A 16,956-nucleotide genomic window follows, 5' to 3' on the forward strand; every position below is an offset into this window, starting at 1 on the left:
AGCTGCGCTCACCTCCCAGCAACCCAGGCTCTGCCCTCTGTTCCGGATCCCGAGTTCCCAGCAGAGAGCATCTGATTGGACCAGCTCCTGTTAGGCCTCTGTCTGGCAGTGACCAGTGGTGGACATGATCACGTGTGGTCACTTCACTGTCTGTACTAAGGTGCTAGAGATTCTAGAGAATGGGGTCTTTTATTAGTAAACATTTTTTGTCATATTCGAATATCACTGATTTTCCAGAGTAAGAATTACACGGGCCAGAAATAAAAAATTAACTTCCCAAATTTACAAAGTCATTGCAAGATTCTGTTCCATCTCTTCTAAATATTATCTGAAGTTAATATTTGATTCTTACAAGGTTCAGTACAGAGTCATTTATGGAAATGAGTGACATGAAATTTGAGCCTTTAAGGCTGCACAAGGCAAGTGTCAGTGGAGACAAATGAACAAAGGTGACAGTGACATAGTCTTGTATTAAGCAGTTTTCAGTGTAGAGGGGGAAAGACAGGCAGGAACTTGCCTAACTAGAAATCAGGTCAGAATGTGGCAATTGCTATAGTGGAAATACAGATAAAATGCTCCAAGAGCACAGAGATGCTTACCCATGGCTGGTTCCTGGAAAGCTTTAACATCTTCATTGGAGGACTTTCTGCTTTGTTTCAAGTGTTTGACAAGCACTACATCAACCGCAACTTCGACCGGACGGGGCAGATGTCCGTGGTGATCACGCCTGGGGTGGGTGTGTTCGAAGTGGACCGTCTACTCATGATCTTGACCAAGCAGCGGATGATCGATAACGGTAATCCTGCCTGATTTGTGCGGGCTTATCCTGAGAACTCTGAGCTTTCCCGGGCTCTGTGCATCGGAGATCTGGGGATGTGAGTGACACCAGGTGACAGAAGGAGTTCCGTGGTCAGATCGGTTTGGGAGATGTGGGGTCGTCTCCCAAGTTAGGCCCCAGTTAGGGAATAGGTAGGCCCATTCGCTAACTGCAGGTTTGATATGGTGGTGTATCCTCTTTATCTCTAAAGAGCATAGCTGGTCCTCTGAGTTTCCCAAACATATTTGACACTGGAGAACCCTATTTGGGGGGATTGTTTCAAGAAACCAGGGTCCATCAGCTCATATTGGGAAGTACCATCAGTAGCCCAGCCCTCCCTCCGGGATGGGTCACGCTTCCCCAGCTCGCACCCCGACCCGCATTTAATCTGTATTTCAACAACAAGATGGAGTTGGGGCAGTAAATCCTACTTGCCAACAAAGAAGCTCCATTAAGTGACATGGGTTGTTTTGCTCTTTATTGAAATGACCAGGTTCCTTTTCCTTTCTGGCTTAGACACTTTAGTAAGTCTGGTTATCTTTTTGAAAAATCGTGCTGTATCTGCAAGGCAGTCAGAGGCTGGTTGGCAAGCACTGAACAGTGGCGGGTGTGGCAGGACTAGGGAAAGAGAAAGAACAAAATGCACCTGTTTACTTCTTTGCTGCGCAGGCAGCACTGAGGAGGTTATAGGCCATAGGATGGTAAGTTGGCTTTGCCTCATGCCCTGACCCAGTGAAATAACATCGATAATAGACGTTATATCTGCCTCCCCCCACCTCACCCCATCCCAACTCTTTTTCTCTTCTTCTCTAGGAATTGGCGTGGACTTGGTGTGCATGGGGGAGCAACCATTACATGCTGTCCCGTTGTTCAAGGTGATTCGATTGTGGATTGCTTACTAAAGGCCAGTTTTCAGGGCCAGGGTGATCTTGAGAACAGTTTTGTTTTGTTTTTTAACATCAATGTGCAATTGCCTCTCATGCACCCTACACCAGGGGCCTGACTTGGCCTGCTACCCAGGCATGTGCCCTGACTGGGAATCAAACCGGAGACCCTTTGGTTGGCAAGCTGGTGCTCAATCCACTGAGCCACACCAGCCAGGATGAGAATGGTTTTTATTAAAAACAAAAGTTGAAACAGTTCCATGTCCTACTTGTTTTTTTTTTTTTTGCTGACCTGTGCCTGACTTTTTCTCTTTCAGCTGCATAATCGAAGCACTCCTTGCGATTCTCGTCTGGGCGATGACTATAATATTCCTCACTGGATAAACCACAGGTGGGTGTGAGCTTGGTTCATAGCATGTGATAAGAATTTTGGATAACTTCCTTGCCGTTTTCTCTTCAAATCTGTTAAGTTCTTACTATGAAATCCTTGGTCAAAATGTGAGAACCAAAGTTTGAACATTTGCTTAAAGCTTCTCTGTGTGCAAAGCAGTGGCAGTAACATAAGAGCAATCTACAGTGAAAAAAATAAAAATGGATTTTGAAGGACTTATTTCCATTCCTGTCCGCAGTTCCTACTGTTCCCACTACGCAGACCATAGCAGGCCGATACTGTGCCCGGCCACCTCCGTTTGCAGAAAAATCCCCACGCCGCTTCTTCACGTGGGGCGAGGCCTCAGCATTCCTGCTGATTCCAGCTCAAGGGTGGTGCCTTTCATCCCTCTGCCAGTGCCACAGCCTTGTATCTTGGCCCTCGTCTTTCCAACAATGGCAATAACCTTAGTGTGTCTATTTCTAATCCCTCCCCTTCGGTCCATCCTTTAGACCAGGGTTTCTCAGCCTTGACATTGCTGACATTTTGGGCCAGATTGTTCTTTGTTGTTGGGGGGCTGTCCTGTGCATTGGAGGACGTTGAGCAGCAGCCCTGGCTCCCACCCACTAGCACCAATAGCACACGCTCCCAGTTGTGATAACCGAAAATATCTGCAGGATTGGGGGCTAAGAGAACTTTCCTATGCAAAGTCCTGCAGAAAGTTCAACTGTTCCTTTGAAACACTTCAGGTAGAGCTCACATCTTCTGGAAACTAATTATGAGAACTAGACGTCCTCGAATAAACCAGCAGCCGAAAGTGAAAAGACAGGGGCTATTACTTCTTTTTAACGTTTAATGATTTTTTTTAAACTGCAGGTTTATGGAGAATGTGTTTGAAACCATTGGAATCTAGGGAGGGAAATCATTTAGACTAAAAAAAAATATTTTTGATGTCTGCAGACATGGCCACATGCGCCCTAGGTGGTGAACTTCCCCCTCTCTGCCCCCTGAGAATCCCTTCTTTAGACCAGTGCTTTTCTTTTTTTCCTTTTCAATTGTTTTCTTAAGCAACAGGGCTCTTTCTTCAAGTGGAAGCCTTACTTGGAACCAAGCCCATGAAAGTGAAAAAGCGTCAGGGTTCCCCTGTGCCCTCACGTAGCAGTCTCTGATGTAGCACCCGGGAACATCGGCGGGCTGGGGACCACCATCTTCAAGTACTGCTGTACCTGGTTGCCAGAATCGTTTTTGTGAAAACGGAGTCATTTTTATGAAAACCAAATCCTGTGGCTCTTTTCCTCTGGTTTCTCATGCGGCTTAATGAAGACTGAAGCGTTTGACATCCGAGGGCTCCTCACACAACACTTGCCCTCTTCCGTTCTGCCTGGTTCATGTCCATCTCACTCGTACCTGCTCTCCCACCCAGTGGGCCTCTCCACCTGCCCGCTCCCTCCCGAATGCCTGTTTATGCTCCAACCACCAGCCCCCACATCTCTCTTCTTTCTGTGCTGCCCTTGATAGCCAATAGCCGTGTTTTCTTGAGTGCTTCCAGAGTATTCTACCCACTCCGGGTGTCTGTCTGAAGGCAGGACTCACCAGGGGCAGAAGACCACTTGGCTCATTGCTGAGCCGCAACAGAGCCTTCCACGCTGGCTTCTGTTTGGTTGTAAATCTTTGCTGCAGACCGGCTTGAACATTCATCACAACTTTTGATTTCAGGGATTGAGACTTAATGATTTCTGCCACCTTTTCTTGAGTGCCACCTTTTTATTTCTTGTCTGGGTTATTCTTGCTCACTAAGTGCTGATCAGTCAAGGAGTACTGAGGACTTCCCTTGGGCCCAACATCAGGCCAAGCGTCCAAGTGAAAAAGCATTGTGGTGTAAATAGGTTTATCTCTGCCGTGAGGAGATTATAATCCAGTTAGGCCTGACAACTAGTATGAAATGATTTACTGGGGAGGGGAGTGGAGAAGAGAACACAATTTAAAACACAATGAATGTTTTATAGTAATTACAAAAGTTAGAGTGGGGAAGACCAGTAAAGCCTGACACAAAGGCATTCACAAGAGGGCTGATCCATCGCTGGGATTTCAGCTGTGTCTTGGGGTTTAAAACGAAAGGGGTTTAGATTAATGACCCTTTCTGCTTCCTTTACAGTTTCTACACGTCCAAAAGCCAGCTCTTTTGTAACAGTTTCACTCCACGGATAAAACTGGCGGGAGAGAAGGTAGGTGTCACCACCCAGCAGGGCCTTTAGGGACTGTCACGCACCCTTGAGGTTGTGTTGGTCCTGAGATACTACTCCCTTTCCCCCAGGGTAATAAATGAGTTTAGGAAATCATTTTAGAACTTTACAATTTTCCACATTCAGTAAATAAATAACAAAATGAACCCCCATATGTAAGAAATATCTTTGGCAAAAATATAGCAGAGAACTGTTTTAGTTCTTTTTTTTAAAGATTTTATTTGTTTATTTTTAGAGAGAAGGGAAGGGAGGGAGAAAGAGGGAGAGAAACATTAACCTGCAACCCAGGCATGTGCCCTGACTGGGAATTGAACCTGCGAACTGTTGGTTTGTAGGCTGGAGCTCAATCCACTGAGCCACACCAGCCAGGGCCTATTTTAGTTCTTTAATAATAAAAGAATGATTATGATGATGATCTGATGGTTTATTCAGATACTGAGGCCTCTCAGGTACCGATAGGGTCAAACACAGAGACATATGTTGCAGGAAAGGGGAAATAGGACAAAAAGATCACATCTTAGCAGGTAGCTAAAGAAAGGCAAATGCAAACAGGAATGGGGATTTATTTTTTTGCTTACCAAATAGGTTTAATACATGTTAATAATTATGCCAAAAATTTCAGTGAGGTTGGTGCTTGAGTACCTGGTTGGTGTCCAGTTCTTATAAAGGGCAGTTTGGCCACGTGTATCAGTAGCAGTGCAAAACGGTTATGCCGTTTGACCAGGTCATTTCATTTTTGGCTGTGTGGGCTAAGGAAATATTTCAGATATTGAATCTGTATAGATCGTGGTCTGGTTTTCTTCATAATTGCAACAAGGTAAGAGTAACAGGGAAATGGCTAAATAAACCATGAAATATGCACGCGATGGAATATGTTTGCAGCCAGTAAAAATGTTGCTGTTAAGAATCCAAAAAAGCCTTTCTAATGTAATGTGAAGAGAAAACAGGCTGTTTGGTACGGAGGCTCCACACTAGGGTGCTCTCATCCATCAGCCTACTTCTAGCTGAGCCAAACTCTCTGAAAGTTTGTGTTACATTAGTAGTGTTGGGGCTAGTTCTTTCCATTTTTTGCAAGAGGGGTGGTTAATCTTATTTCTCTAATAGGGAAAATAGCAATTTGGAGATAGGAAACCTTCTAAAATAGGCCATGTCTAGAAGAGAAGTGCTAGGAGAATGGGATTCTGCCCAGAAAGGTCCTTCTCCTGCTTTCTGAGGTTTTATGCCTTCACCACAACCAGCCTCAGCAAAGTGGAACATGGAGCAACTTCTCTGCAAGGTGATTGTTTTAAAGGAGAAAGAATGAGTATTATTATGGAAAGTTTCAGGGTCCTGAAAAATATTTATTTGTTTTTTAAAGTGATAGTTTTTTTTAGTTTTCTCCTCTACCTTTGTACTCCATTTCAATAAAATTGGACGATCTACCGAATGTACTGCTCTGGTGGGTGTAGGCAGAGAGGAGAGAAGGCCATGGTGAAGGTGAAGCACACAGGGCTTGGGGTCAGGTGGCACCTAGTCACAGTAGGCCAGACACACTTGTAGGTTGACCAAGAGTCCGAAGAGCTGGGCTTGGATTTTGGCTCTGCCCCCTGCTAATTGTGTGACTTTGAACAAGTCCCTTATTCTCTCAAGAATTAAATATCTTCACCTGTGAAGTGGGGGCCGTGCCCCCCACTAGATAGAGTTGTGAGAGTGAACAGGATGCGCGGTGGGAAGTAGAGGATCTAGCAGGGCTCGACACCATGGTAAGCCGGAGTCTGGGTTAGCTCCTGCCTTCCCATCCAGGTACAGTGAACAGTAAGACATGGTCTCTGCCCTGGGGAGCAGCCACCTCCATACTGTGCCTTGTGGTAAGTTCTAGTCTAGCAGAGAAAGGAGTGATTGGTTCTCTATTTAACTTTACAGCCTGCCTCTGAGAAAGCAAAAAATGGCCGTGATACATGTGAGTATGTTTCTTCTTTTATGTCTTTTAGAAAGAGTCAGCCAACCATAGCAACAAGATTATGTGAGGTCACATAAAAAGTTCACCACCAAGTTGGGAGGCCTGAATTCCTCTTGTGTGACCTTTGGAAGATGCCTTAAGCACCTTGTGTATTTTTGTCCCGTCAACTGCAAAATGGATGATAATAAAACTTTGTTTTTCTTTTCCATGGGTCAATTACAGGGGTCAGGTAGAAAGTTTCAAAGTACTAAACATACATATTATGATGATACTTTAAAAGTGGGATCACTTTTTGGGCAGTGAGATACTGCCATCACCTTGCCTGTACTTAAAGCTATACTCTTTCTGCCTCCTTTGATGTATAAGTCATTTATCTCAACAACCCAATGAATGGGTTATTATCCCATTTTTTTTCAAGGGGGAGATAGTGATGATGATCACCTGTGCCTTGCAGATATATATTTTTTAACATTATTTGTTTTTAGAGAGAGGGAAAGGGAGGGAGGAAGAGAGGGAGAGAAATATCAATGCGTGGTTGCTTCTTGTGTGGCCCCCACCAGGGACCTGGCCTACAACCCAGGCATGTGCCCTGACTGGGACTCAAACCGGAGACCCTTTGGTTTGCAGCCCATGCTCAGTCCACTGAGCTATACCAGTCAGGGCTCCCTTGCAGATTTTGATGAAGACCCTCTGACGGCATCTGGTTGAAATGTGTTTTGATGACGATTCATATTACTTGTGCATTTCAGCTCTTGGGACTCCAAAAGAATCTGAGAACGCCCTTCCCATCCAAGTAGATTACGATGCCTACGACGCTCAGGTGTTCAGGCTGCCAGGCCCATCCCGCGCTCAGCGCCTCGCCACCTGCAGGTTTTCTGCCGGATTCACTTGGGGGGGTGGATATAAAAATTGCTTATGAAAATGTGAGGTCCAGTAGGGACCTTAATGAGAGCAACCTTGAAAATGTTTCAAATTAAAGTTAGCCAAAGAGAAGCCATACCGTATAGAATATTAGGGATTTTGTTTTCAGGTTCTCTGGGTCAGCCATTTTGTTAGCTATGTTTGCTGTAAAGTTTTGTCCCAAAATAAGGAAAGCTGCCACTAACATGTATAGATCCTAGGGCCCAGAGTTTATTTCAGGTTTATTATTCCCAAAGGGCAAGGTTTTTTTTTTCTCTTTTTTATTCCTGCTTTTTAAATTTGCTCCATGGCGTTTTAGTCATATTGTAATTGTGATGTAGTCAGATTTACCAGTCTATGCATTTCTGGGTCTTGTGTAAGGTTAGAGATATGTACTTACTATTTTATCCTAATACTTAAAATTTAAAAAAATTTCCCATTACAGTTGACATTCAGTGTTACTAGTTTCAGGTGCCTGGCATAGTGGTTAGACATTTATGTGACTTACAGAGTGACCTCCCTGTTAAGTCTGGTACTTCCACCTTCCTCTGATACTGTATCATCTTGGTTTTAGGCTTTAGCTCATTATATAGAAGTTTATGTGTGAGACAGAAATCTAACTTGTTTTTTTCCCACTTGATTGAATTACTAGATTTCTTAAATGTGCAACCTTAAGCACAACTGATTGTAACACTATTCTGTCTCATCACACTGTGACAAATGAGCTCGTACTGGTCACATGATTGTCTTCTGTCCTCTTCTTTCATTCCTTCCTAATGTCTCATCCTGAGAATGTTTGGACCTTCGAGTACGTGCTGGTGACAGAAGCTCCCGTAGACATAGACTCTGCTTAAGGGCTCACAGTGCTTATCTTAACATGCTTTCATAGTCTAAGGCCCTTGGTTTCTTTTTTTCTAATCAGAGATGGCAGACACACACAGGTGGTATGTTCCCTGAGGGCCCAGACCCTTGTTTTGTGGGTTGTTTTGAAAATTTTTATTTATCGACTTGAGAGAGAGAGAGAGAAACATCAATTTTTGTTGTTCCAATTATTTATGCATTCATTGGTTGATTCTTCTATGTGCCCTGCCCAGGAATCGACCTTGCAACCTTGGCTTATCAGGGCGATGCTCTAACCAACTGAGCTACCCAGCCAGGGCCCAGACCTCATTTTAACCAGCGCTTTATCCCTCATGCAGGTTGAGCAAGGACTGTGCTCAAATATTTACTGTTGAAATAATGAGTGTGTAGTGAGACCTTGGGATCTGTTTTCACGCTCTGTTTAGGCTCTTGCTTACAACAAAACCCCTCCAGGCAGAAAGTACCTGTGAAGAGTGCCAGAAAGGGAACAGCTCTGATGCCAGAGGGGCAGCCCTATCATTGGTTGCTGACTCTTTCACTCTGGACTCTTCCTACCTATCAGGCATCTCTCCTTCTGATCCTTCTTCCTACTGTTTCCAGAGGTTTTCCCCCTAGGAAGTTTTATGTTTTAATCAGGGGGTACTGTTTATCACACTTTCATTGAGGAAATGTTCAAGCATGTTTAATAGGCAGACTGCCGTAATGGACAGTGGCCAGCATGTTTCATCTTGTTCCATCACTCCCCCGCACTTTAAATTTGCTTGAGTATTCTAAAACAAGTCCTAGGCATTCTAGTTTTTTTCACCTGTAGATATTTCAGTATACGTTACTGACAAGTAAGAATTAAAAAGACCAAACAGTACTTTATCATTGATAATGTTAAATAACATTAACTCCTTAATATCCTTTGATAGCTAGTCCGTATTCAGATTTCTCAGTTGACTAAAAAATGTGTTTCTACAGCTGTTTTGTTTGGGGATCTAAAGAAGATGCTCATGTCACATTTGGCTGTGATGTCTTTTTTCTATGACTGCAGAAGATCTTTCTTCCTTTGGTTTATTGCTCCCTTGTAAAGTTCAATTCGTCCTCTATTCTCTAAATTTTCTGTGAACTGGCAATTATCTCCAGCGGCTTGATGGGACTTTCAGTTTCTGGTGCAACAAGACTCCTCGGGTGGCGCCGTATGACTCCTCGGGTGGCGCCGTATGCCTCCTCTTGCACCCTGCTGTGTCACGCCTGGTCACCCCGCTTTCAGTGACACAAGATTGGTCGGTGGGGTCAGACCGGAGCAATTACTTCTTCAGAGCTCTGACCCCAGCACTTCGGCCGTTTGAGAACTGTCTGTCACTTCTCTCCTTTCTCACAGGCTGCTCTGGGCAGAGTACATCTTATACTACATCCCACTCACAGATCTCATTGGGGATTTTTGTTACTGTTTTCCCAAGTACCTTGGGCTGGGGATGGGTTTTGGTGTTTTAACCTAAGTGGGGCAGCGTCCCTGACTTGGCAGTACCTTGTTTCTCCTGGGTCAGGTCTGTGCGAGAGCGGGAGAGTCAAAATCGGAAGAGTGCCAGCTCCTGCGACGTCTCCTCCAGCCCCTCCGTGCCCAGCCGTGCGCTGCCCACTGAGGAAGTGAGGAGCCAGGCCTCTGACGACAGCTCCCTGGGCAGGAGCGCCAACATGCTCATGATCCCGCTGCCCCACCTGCACCAGTACGAAGTCAGCAGCTCCTTGGGCTACACCAGCACGCGAGGTCAGAGCGCTGAGGCCCCGCAGAGCTTCCTTCCTGTAGTGAGGGACGGGGAGGGGCGTCAGTCCCACATTTTAATTAGTTTCCCGCCCGTGCAACAAGAGCAAACCGCCTGAACTGTATGTATGTGTGTATTAATTTTGTCTCCGCCCTTTCTATCCCTGTACCTATAACTTCATACATTTCCATAGGTTCTTGTAGGGCTTTTCTTAGGCCTGGGGTTAAAGGTGGTTGCTTATTTCGGTATTATTCCCGTTTGTGCCACGCTTAAAACAGCCCCTGTCCTATATTCCACTTTAAGATTTCTCTTCATGGTTTGAAGAGAAAACCTCGCTTGCACTAAGGAACACAAGTGTTACCTTTTCTGTTATTTTTTCCCATTAAGCAAAACCAGCAACTAGGGTATATAAGCCCCTCCTGACTTTTTAAACTTTCTATTTTGAAATAATTACGGATACATGGAAAATCATTAAAAAAAACTCACTGGGAGGTCCCATGTACCTTTCACTTATTTTCCCCCGTGGCGACATCCTATGTAACTATAGTACAATATCTAAACTAGAAAAATGACATTGCCGGATTCCACGGAGACTGTTTGGATTCACCACGTTTACCTGCAGTCATTCGTATGTGTCTGTATACAGTTTTATCACGTGTAGATTTCTATAGCCACCACTAGAGTTAAAATCCAGAATTACTTCCTCACCGTAAGGCTCCCTCGTGCTACCCCCTTATACCCACACTCCCCCACTAATTATTCCCATAATTTCCTTATTTCAAGAATGTTATGTAAATGGAAGCATAGCCCTCCTGACTCGGTCCCTGACTGAGGAATGCTGGACACACACAGCCATGTCCTGTTGCCCTGGAAGGGTTCTCAAAGCCAAGGAATGTTTTCCGTGGCCCAGTGTGTCCACGGGGACGTCCCCGTGTGTCCTCAGGGCAGAGGGGCGGGGCGTTTGCACCCATTAACACCAGGCACGCTGTGCCAAGGGCCTGGGAAAAGTTTTGACTGCTGAGAAAAGTTTTTGTATTTTTACAGATTCAGAGTATAAAAACAAATTCTGAAAGAGAAAGGAGAAGACACTTAATTACATGGCTATAGAAAGTAACTTATGTTACCTGTGTTAATTAGAGTTAGCATTCATAAGAATTTTAAGGCATTTAAAAATTTCTAGGTTAGCTTTTTCCCACCCTCTGGAAATTTGTAAGTTTATGTGACAGTGACTTTCATTTTGCTGAAAATGTTCTTAGAAGGGTCTGTTGCAAAAACTAAATTAAAACTAAACGTTAATCCTTTAAAAACCTTTGTTATTCTAAAAGTCAAATCTTCTCTGAAGAGATAATGCTGGTCTTAATCCAAGTAGCTTTGAAAACAATTTTCTTCAAAGTGATATGAGTAGTAGAATAGATTTCAACATCCTTAGTGATATGTGGGGGTTTATTAGAAAAGCCATAAAGCATTTCACTGGAGTATTGCAAGGCAATACATCATAGGCCCTTAGTTTCTTGTTTCTCTGTTACATGTAAGGATTTTCACCCACATACCCACTCAGTGGAACGTAGGAAACATTTCCCCTTTCTTCTACCCCTATTTTTGACCCACTCTATAGCTTAGTCCTGTTTCTTGACCTTTTCAGAGGACATAGTAATTTTTTTTTAAAGATTTTATTTATTTATTTTTTTCAGAGAGGGAAGGGAGGGAGAGAGAGAGAGAGAGAGGCAACAATGTGCGGTTGCTGGGGGTTATGGCCTGCAACCCAGGAATGTACCCTGGCTGGGAATCGAACCTGGGACACTTTGGTTCCCAGCCCGTGCTCAATCCACTGAGCTATGCCAGCCAGGGCAGTAATTTTTTTTTTTAAATAAGGTTTTCTGCTTTTATTTCCATGACAACTAGCTAGACCATTTTCTTTTTTCATTTGGTAAACCAGAGCATCAGCTCATTAATTTACAATGAAAAACATAGCTTGCATGGAGATCTTAGTGTTCTCTTCTTGCACATAAACTGGCTTGAGGAATTAAATATTACTGTATCCCAGGCTTTTACTGGGTAGGTAATGGTGGACAAGACAGAATCCTTGATGCTTTGGAATTTGCATCTGCTGGACCAACTTTCTAAACTGGGTGGTTGCCTAGTGAACATGAGATGCACATGAAGGGAGTTGGTTTGGATTCCAGCTCTTTGATGTGCCTGGGTCGTTCAGTGGGCTGCGCCCGTCTCCATAGCAGGGGCGTGTCTGCCGTCAGATGGGCAGCTTGAGTCTCAATACCGTGTCGTCTCCTTGCCTGGTCAAGGCTAGATGCATCCATTTCTTCGTTCTTTCCTCCCAAGAATATTTTTTTCAAACACAGTAATGTTTGGTTGCTTACTTGTGTTCCAGGCCTCTGAGTCAATGGGAGATGTTTCTGATCCACTCAGTTGTTTAGGAGTCCCGGGCTCCTTCATCCTGGGATGCTGTGAACATTGACATTGGTCTGTGGAGTTGCCACAGTGGGGAGGGGGGGGCGGGAAACGGAGATGATATATGGAGACATGTATGGTCCAGCTCTCCAGTTGGAGCATGTCGCTTCTCCCTGTGTCCTATTGGCTGGAAGTTGGCTATATTATTTGGCCCCAGTACAAAGGGACAGGAAACTGTAGTCCTGTCGTGTGCCTAAGAGGAAAATTAAACCAGTTTAGCAAACACATCGACTATCTCTGCCAGGGTCTGCCCTCTCTCTAATCACCAACTATATATTTTTATTGTTCCTCCCACGTACACAATATACCCACCCCATCTCCAAGGGAGGCAGCTCAAGTCATACCCTTTACTTGTTCCCAGCTTAGGGTCTCTAGGAGATGCATGGCCCTCCTCATCTAGTTTGGGTGTGGCTTCATTGGGCCAATCATTTGGGAACCAAAACTAATTATTTAAAAGGTAAACAAACTCAATATTTCAGTTCTTTATAGTTTGGTGATTTTACCCATTTCCCTCACTGCTTACCGTGTATGATGTCTAAGATTCTTGTCAGCCTTGGCAGATCCATCTGCCTAGCTCTGGTTTCACTGTGGCTCTCTGCTCTCTCTTTGCGCCTCAACTCGACGGTGACTGGCAGATGTCCTGGAGAACATGATGGAGCCACCTCAGCGAGACTCCAGTGCGCCAGGACGTTTCCACGTGGGCAGTGCAGAGTCCATGCTACACGTTCGACCCGGGGGATACACACCCCAGCGGGCGCTGATCAACCCCTTTGCTCCCTCACGAATGCCCATGAAGCTCACGTCCAACAGAAGGCGCTGGATGCACACTTTTCCTGTGGGTAAGTTGGTGGTTCAGGCGAGAGCTCCCGACTGGGAGCTCCTAGTCCTGGTCCTCAGCACTGTTCAACCATGTGGCCTCGGTCCAGTGTCCACACTCCTCTGCACCTCTGGTGCCCCTCTGGTAAGACGGGGATAGCCACGCCCACTTTGCCTACTGCTGGGAGTGGCCTTTGTGATTATAATTAGCTGTATCAACCTGAGAGCTGCTGTTTTTCTGTTTGAAAGGAACTGTGCTTTGCCATCTGCTTCCTTTCCTAAGACATTTAATGTCCCTCATTCTTGTTCATTCCGTCCTGTCTTGGCTCTCTCTGGACATTGATGTTACTGTTCTGGTTACACACTTATGTTCCTTTGTTTTCTCTCAGGGGTTTCTAACAACTGAAAATTTTTTTTTTTCTCAATTCAGTTTTTCCTAGTTAGGTCCTTTTTGATCTGTATTCTGTCCAAAAGATGACAGTAAGATTTTAGAAAGCTGTGGCTAAAATTAAACTTCAGCTTAATGGGCTCTTACTGGGCTGGGAAGGAACAGATGCATTAAACTCCAGGGTTTTTTTCATGGAAACCATCCTGCTGAGTGCCTAGAAATGTCTAGTTGTTTTTGTTATTATTGTTATTATTATCATTATTATTTACTTGCTTTAGTGTTAAAAGTTAAGTAAGTGAGTATTGAATCCTGTTCTTTTGGCTGTAATTGGGGGGTCATTCTCAAATGCCTCTTTTGCCCTCCTTATCTCTGCTGTAGTCAGTCATATGACTTTTCTTTCTGGTGTCTTCCTTTCCCTTGTTACCTCCATTGCTTTCCTTTGGGTTCTCTTAGGAGAACTGTTGATGTTTCCTCCATGACTCTCTGCTCTTCTTGCTTCTGTGCTTTTCCTCCAAACACCCAGCATGTAACACTTGACCAAAACAACATTCTCCAAAACTGTGCCCTCTTGCCCCTGGGGGCCTCTGCTCGCTGAGGCCCTCCTTTGCCAGTCCCCAGCGTTCTGTCCCCTCTCGCCATCCTCAGAGGTTCTTTTCTTGCCCAAGCCCAGCTGGTGGTCTTCTGCACTTGTCTTGCCTCTTCATGCTGGGGGTCTCACGCAGATTGTTTCCTCTGCCCAGATAGCCTCTCCTTCAGCCCCTGCTGAGTTTGTTTAACACTCTGAAAATTCTCTTTCTCTAGGAAGCATTTTTTAGTAGACTTGACTGATTCTGATTTATCTCCTACTTGTGTCTTTTGCGCTTGTGCATCCTCTGCTTCTTCAAGTCACAGTTGTTGCCATCTCTCTATATTAACAGAGTCGTGGGTGTGTCACTTGTGTGTTGCTCTTCATTTAGTTTGTGTTAACCTTCCTGGGAAGGGCTCTTGCCTCCTACACTTCTGTATTTCTCTGTGGCGTCTCGATTGATGTGCATGAGACAGAGGCTATTAAATACTCTTAGGCTGAACAGGATGACCAGCATGAGGCCATACAGGAGGATGAGTTCAGCTTGGAAGAGGAGATGTCCCATGTGGGAGCCGGAGGGTCACGTGTGTAACGTTCCTCTGTGTGTGTGGTCTGTGGTGTGCTCTTTCCATCTCTCTGACACTCGCATCCCAGCAGCCAGAAAAGGGGAAGATTAAAGCTAAATGCACAGCACTAGCTGCCGGGTGGACATGGTGCTCAGTGGATCTTTGTCTGGGTAGGACCATCCGGAGAGGCCATCCAGATCCATCATCAGACCCGACAGAACATGGCGGAGCTGCAGGGCAGCAGGCAGAGGGACCCGACCCACTCCTCTGCAGAGCTGCTGGAGTTAGCCTATCATGAAGCCGCTGGAAGGTGAGAATGTGCACGGTGCTCCAGCTGGGACCTTGAAGGACATTCTTCAGCACCCAAGACAATGTGCAGAACAGACCAGTGACAAAACGTCATGTTTATAGGACCTGAAGAGACAGCATGAGAAGAGGGTTTTCCTTTGTCAGTTAGCATCATTCCCTGCAATGGGCCAAGTGCAAAGTAAACAGCCTGTCATTTCTGGCAGAGGTTACCTAGGCCCTACTTAAGCTTCAGGTGTAATTCAAAAGCACACTTTGTAGACCTCAGCCATGGGTTTCTTCTACTCCTCAGTCCAGGGTGAAGAGAGGTGCTGAGGTAGGGGATTGGTGCTGTGCATTTTGGGCAGTCTATGACTTTTGTCGTTTTGATCGTTGAGAAGTTTCACTGTTGTGTTTAGAATAAATTAATGCTAAAAGCAATGAAAATCAAGGCCTGTGTTTTTAAAAATAACTCTTTTTGTACCAGAATTCTGAATGCATTACAGGCATCCAAAGAGACTCAGTGCAGGAAGAAAGTCATTTAAGCCTTGATAAGCAGGAGCCCGGGTTCCACCCAGACTCCCTGTGATGCATGAGGAAGCACTTTGCAAAGAGCAGTGTTTGACCCATGGGATGGATGAGGGATATGGACCAGCTGGGACCATCTTTACCAGACTAACTTGGTACCTCTTTTCAAGCACCTCACACCCTCCTGTTGGTGGTAGCAGGGGGAAGCTTAGGACAGAAAGGGCAAGCGGTCTAGCATGGCATGGCAGCTAAGGTGCCAGGGTAGGAGCAGCCAGTCACAAGAGGCCAGAACGGACACACAAACCAAGCCTGGAGGCCTGGTAGCCTGTGATTTGGATCCCAGGGGTTGCCAACTTGTGTGGCTGAATATTCAGGCCTGTTTCTGGTGAAAACCCCTGGTGGGATTACAGGGTGAGCAGGACCGAAGAGGTGACGATGTGCATTAAGCCAGGTGGCTGGGCTCTGTTCTCTGCAGGCACAGCTCTTCCCGCCAGCCTGATGACGGCGTGTCCTTCTTGAGCTTCAGTGGAACGGAAGAGCTTTCTGCCAGCCTGCTTAGCAACAACAGTGGTGCAGGTAACCGATCCGAGAGGTGACAGAGTCGGGATGCCCAGAGCAGGCTCACGTCTGGAAATGACTTGGGGATCAGAAAAGAAGGGCCATGTCTATTCTGGGATCATTTCAGCCACAATTTTGGGTGACCTATTTAGAAGCAGTACTTTATAATACATGGGATTATAAATGGACCGCACGTTACATTTTTAGCTGGGAACATGCTGGTCAAGCCACATTTATCATTGGTCTGCCAGTGAGTCGTGATTGAGGGCGGCTTGCGAACTTGGCGTTGAGGGCAGCACCAGGGCCAGAGCAGGGAGGTCTCTGCTCCACAAGAGCTTTCAGTTATGTGTGGGCGGGGTGGGGTGGGGGAGGCACACACCCACCTCCATAAAAACAATCAGGAGAGGCCCGGAGAGGAACAGAGTGGTGCTTTGTTCTTCCTCTTATTTCTTTGCGTAGGCTAGCCTCTCTGTATGAAACATGCTTCTTCTCTCTCTGTCTTCAACCCCTGATTCTGCCTGGGAAATGTCAGCTTAGCCTTTATGAATCAGCTCCAACAGTACCTCTTCTTTGCAGCCCCCCCCGGCGCTCCTCTCTCCTCCCCAAGCCAACCCAGGAGATGTTGGGCACGTTTCCACAGAGCTTCACAGGCATCGCCCAGTTGTACCACTTGGCGTGTCCGGATCCCGCTGTTTCCATGTTTGTCTCTCCACTAGACTGAAAGAGCTATCTTGACTCATCCTCACATCGTTCGGCACATTTTTTTGACAAATGAATTTAGGCTTCCAAGACCGAGCTGCCATATGTGAGAAGCATCTGAATGACCCACAAAATTATTCTAATTGGTCTGCAAGTGTTCAATTACATGAACATGTTCTAGAATGTTTAGCTTCTTAGAGAAGGTGTGGGCCCCTCAGGTTCTTTTTCTGGTCAGGGTACTAGAGTTAAGTAGGGCCATCCTTCTTTTGTCCAGCCCCTTTATGACCAGTAGCAGGTGGTTTCAAAGGGGTCAGGGGTCATCA

At 45.5% G+C, this 16,956-nt stretch overlaps 1 protein-coding gene across 14 annotated transcripts in view; it reads left to right on the forward strand.

Moving 5' to 3' along the window:
• Positions 1-16,956, forward strand: part of DEPDC5 (DEP domain containing 5, GATOR1 subcomplex subunit) — a 92,703-nt gene that overhangs the window by 25,038 nt on the left and 50,709 nt on the right. For 10 of the 14 annotated variants that reach the window (XM_028527497.2, XM_028527493.1, XM_036013686.1 and 7 more), the window contains 10 exons: positions 662-796; positions 1,631-1,692; positions 2,019-2,092; positions 4,227-4,296; positions 6,217-6,253; positions 7,003-7,123; positions 9,547-9,767; positions 12,864-13,067; positions 14,738-14,873; positions 15,852-15,952. In XM_028527497.2, coding sequence (XP_028383298.1) covers positions 662-796; positions 1,631-1,692; positions 2,019-2,092; positions 4,227-4,296; positions 6,217-6,253; positions 7,003-7,123; positions 9,547-9,767; positions 12,864-13,067; positions 14,738-14,873; positions 15,852-15,952 — 1,161 coding nt within the window. The remainder of the gene's footprint in view (positions 1-661; positions 797-1,630; positions 1,693-2,018; positions 2,093-4,226; positions 4,297-6,216; positions 6,254-7,002; positions 7,124-9,546; positions 9,768-12,863; positions 13,068-14,737; positions 14,874-15,851; positions 15,953-16,956) is intronic. The other 4 variants (XM_028527499.2, XM_036013693.1, XM_036013691.1 and 1 more) reach the window with 1 other exon arrangement.

Source organism: Phyllostomus discolor, chromosome 13 (assembly GCF_004126475.2).
Source record: "Phyllostomus discolor isolate MPI-MPIP mPhyDis1 chromosome 13, mPhyDis1.pri.v3, whole genome shotgun sequence".
In the NCBI taxonomy this organism is placed as follows: domain Eukaryota; kingdom Metazoa; phylum Chordata; class Mammalia; order Chiroptera; family Phyllostomidae; genus Phyllostomus; species Phyllostomus discolor.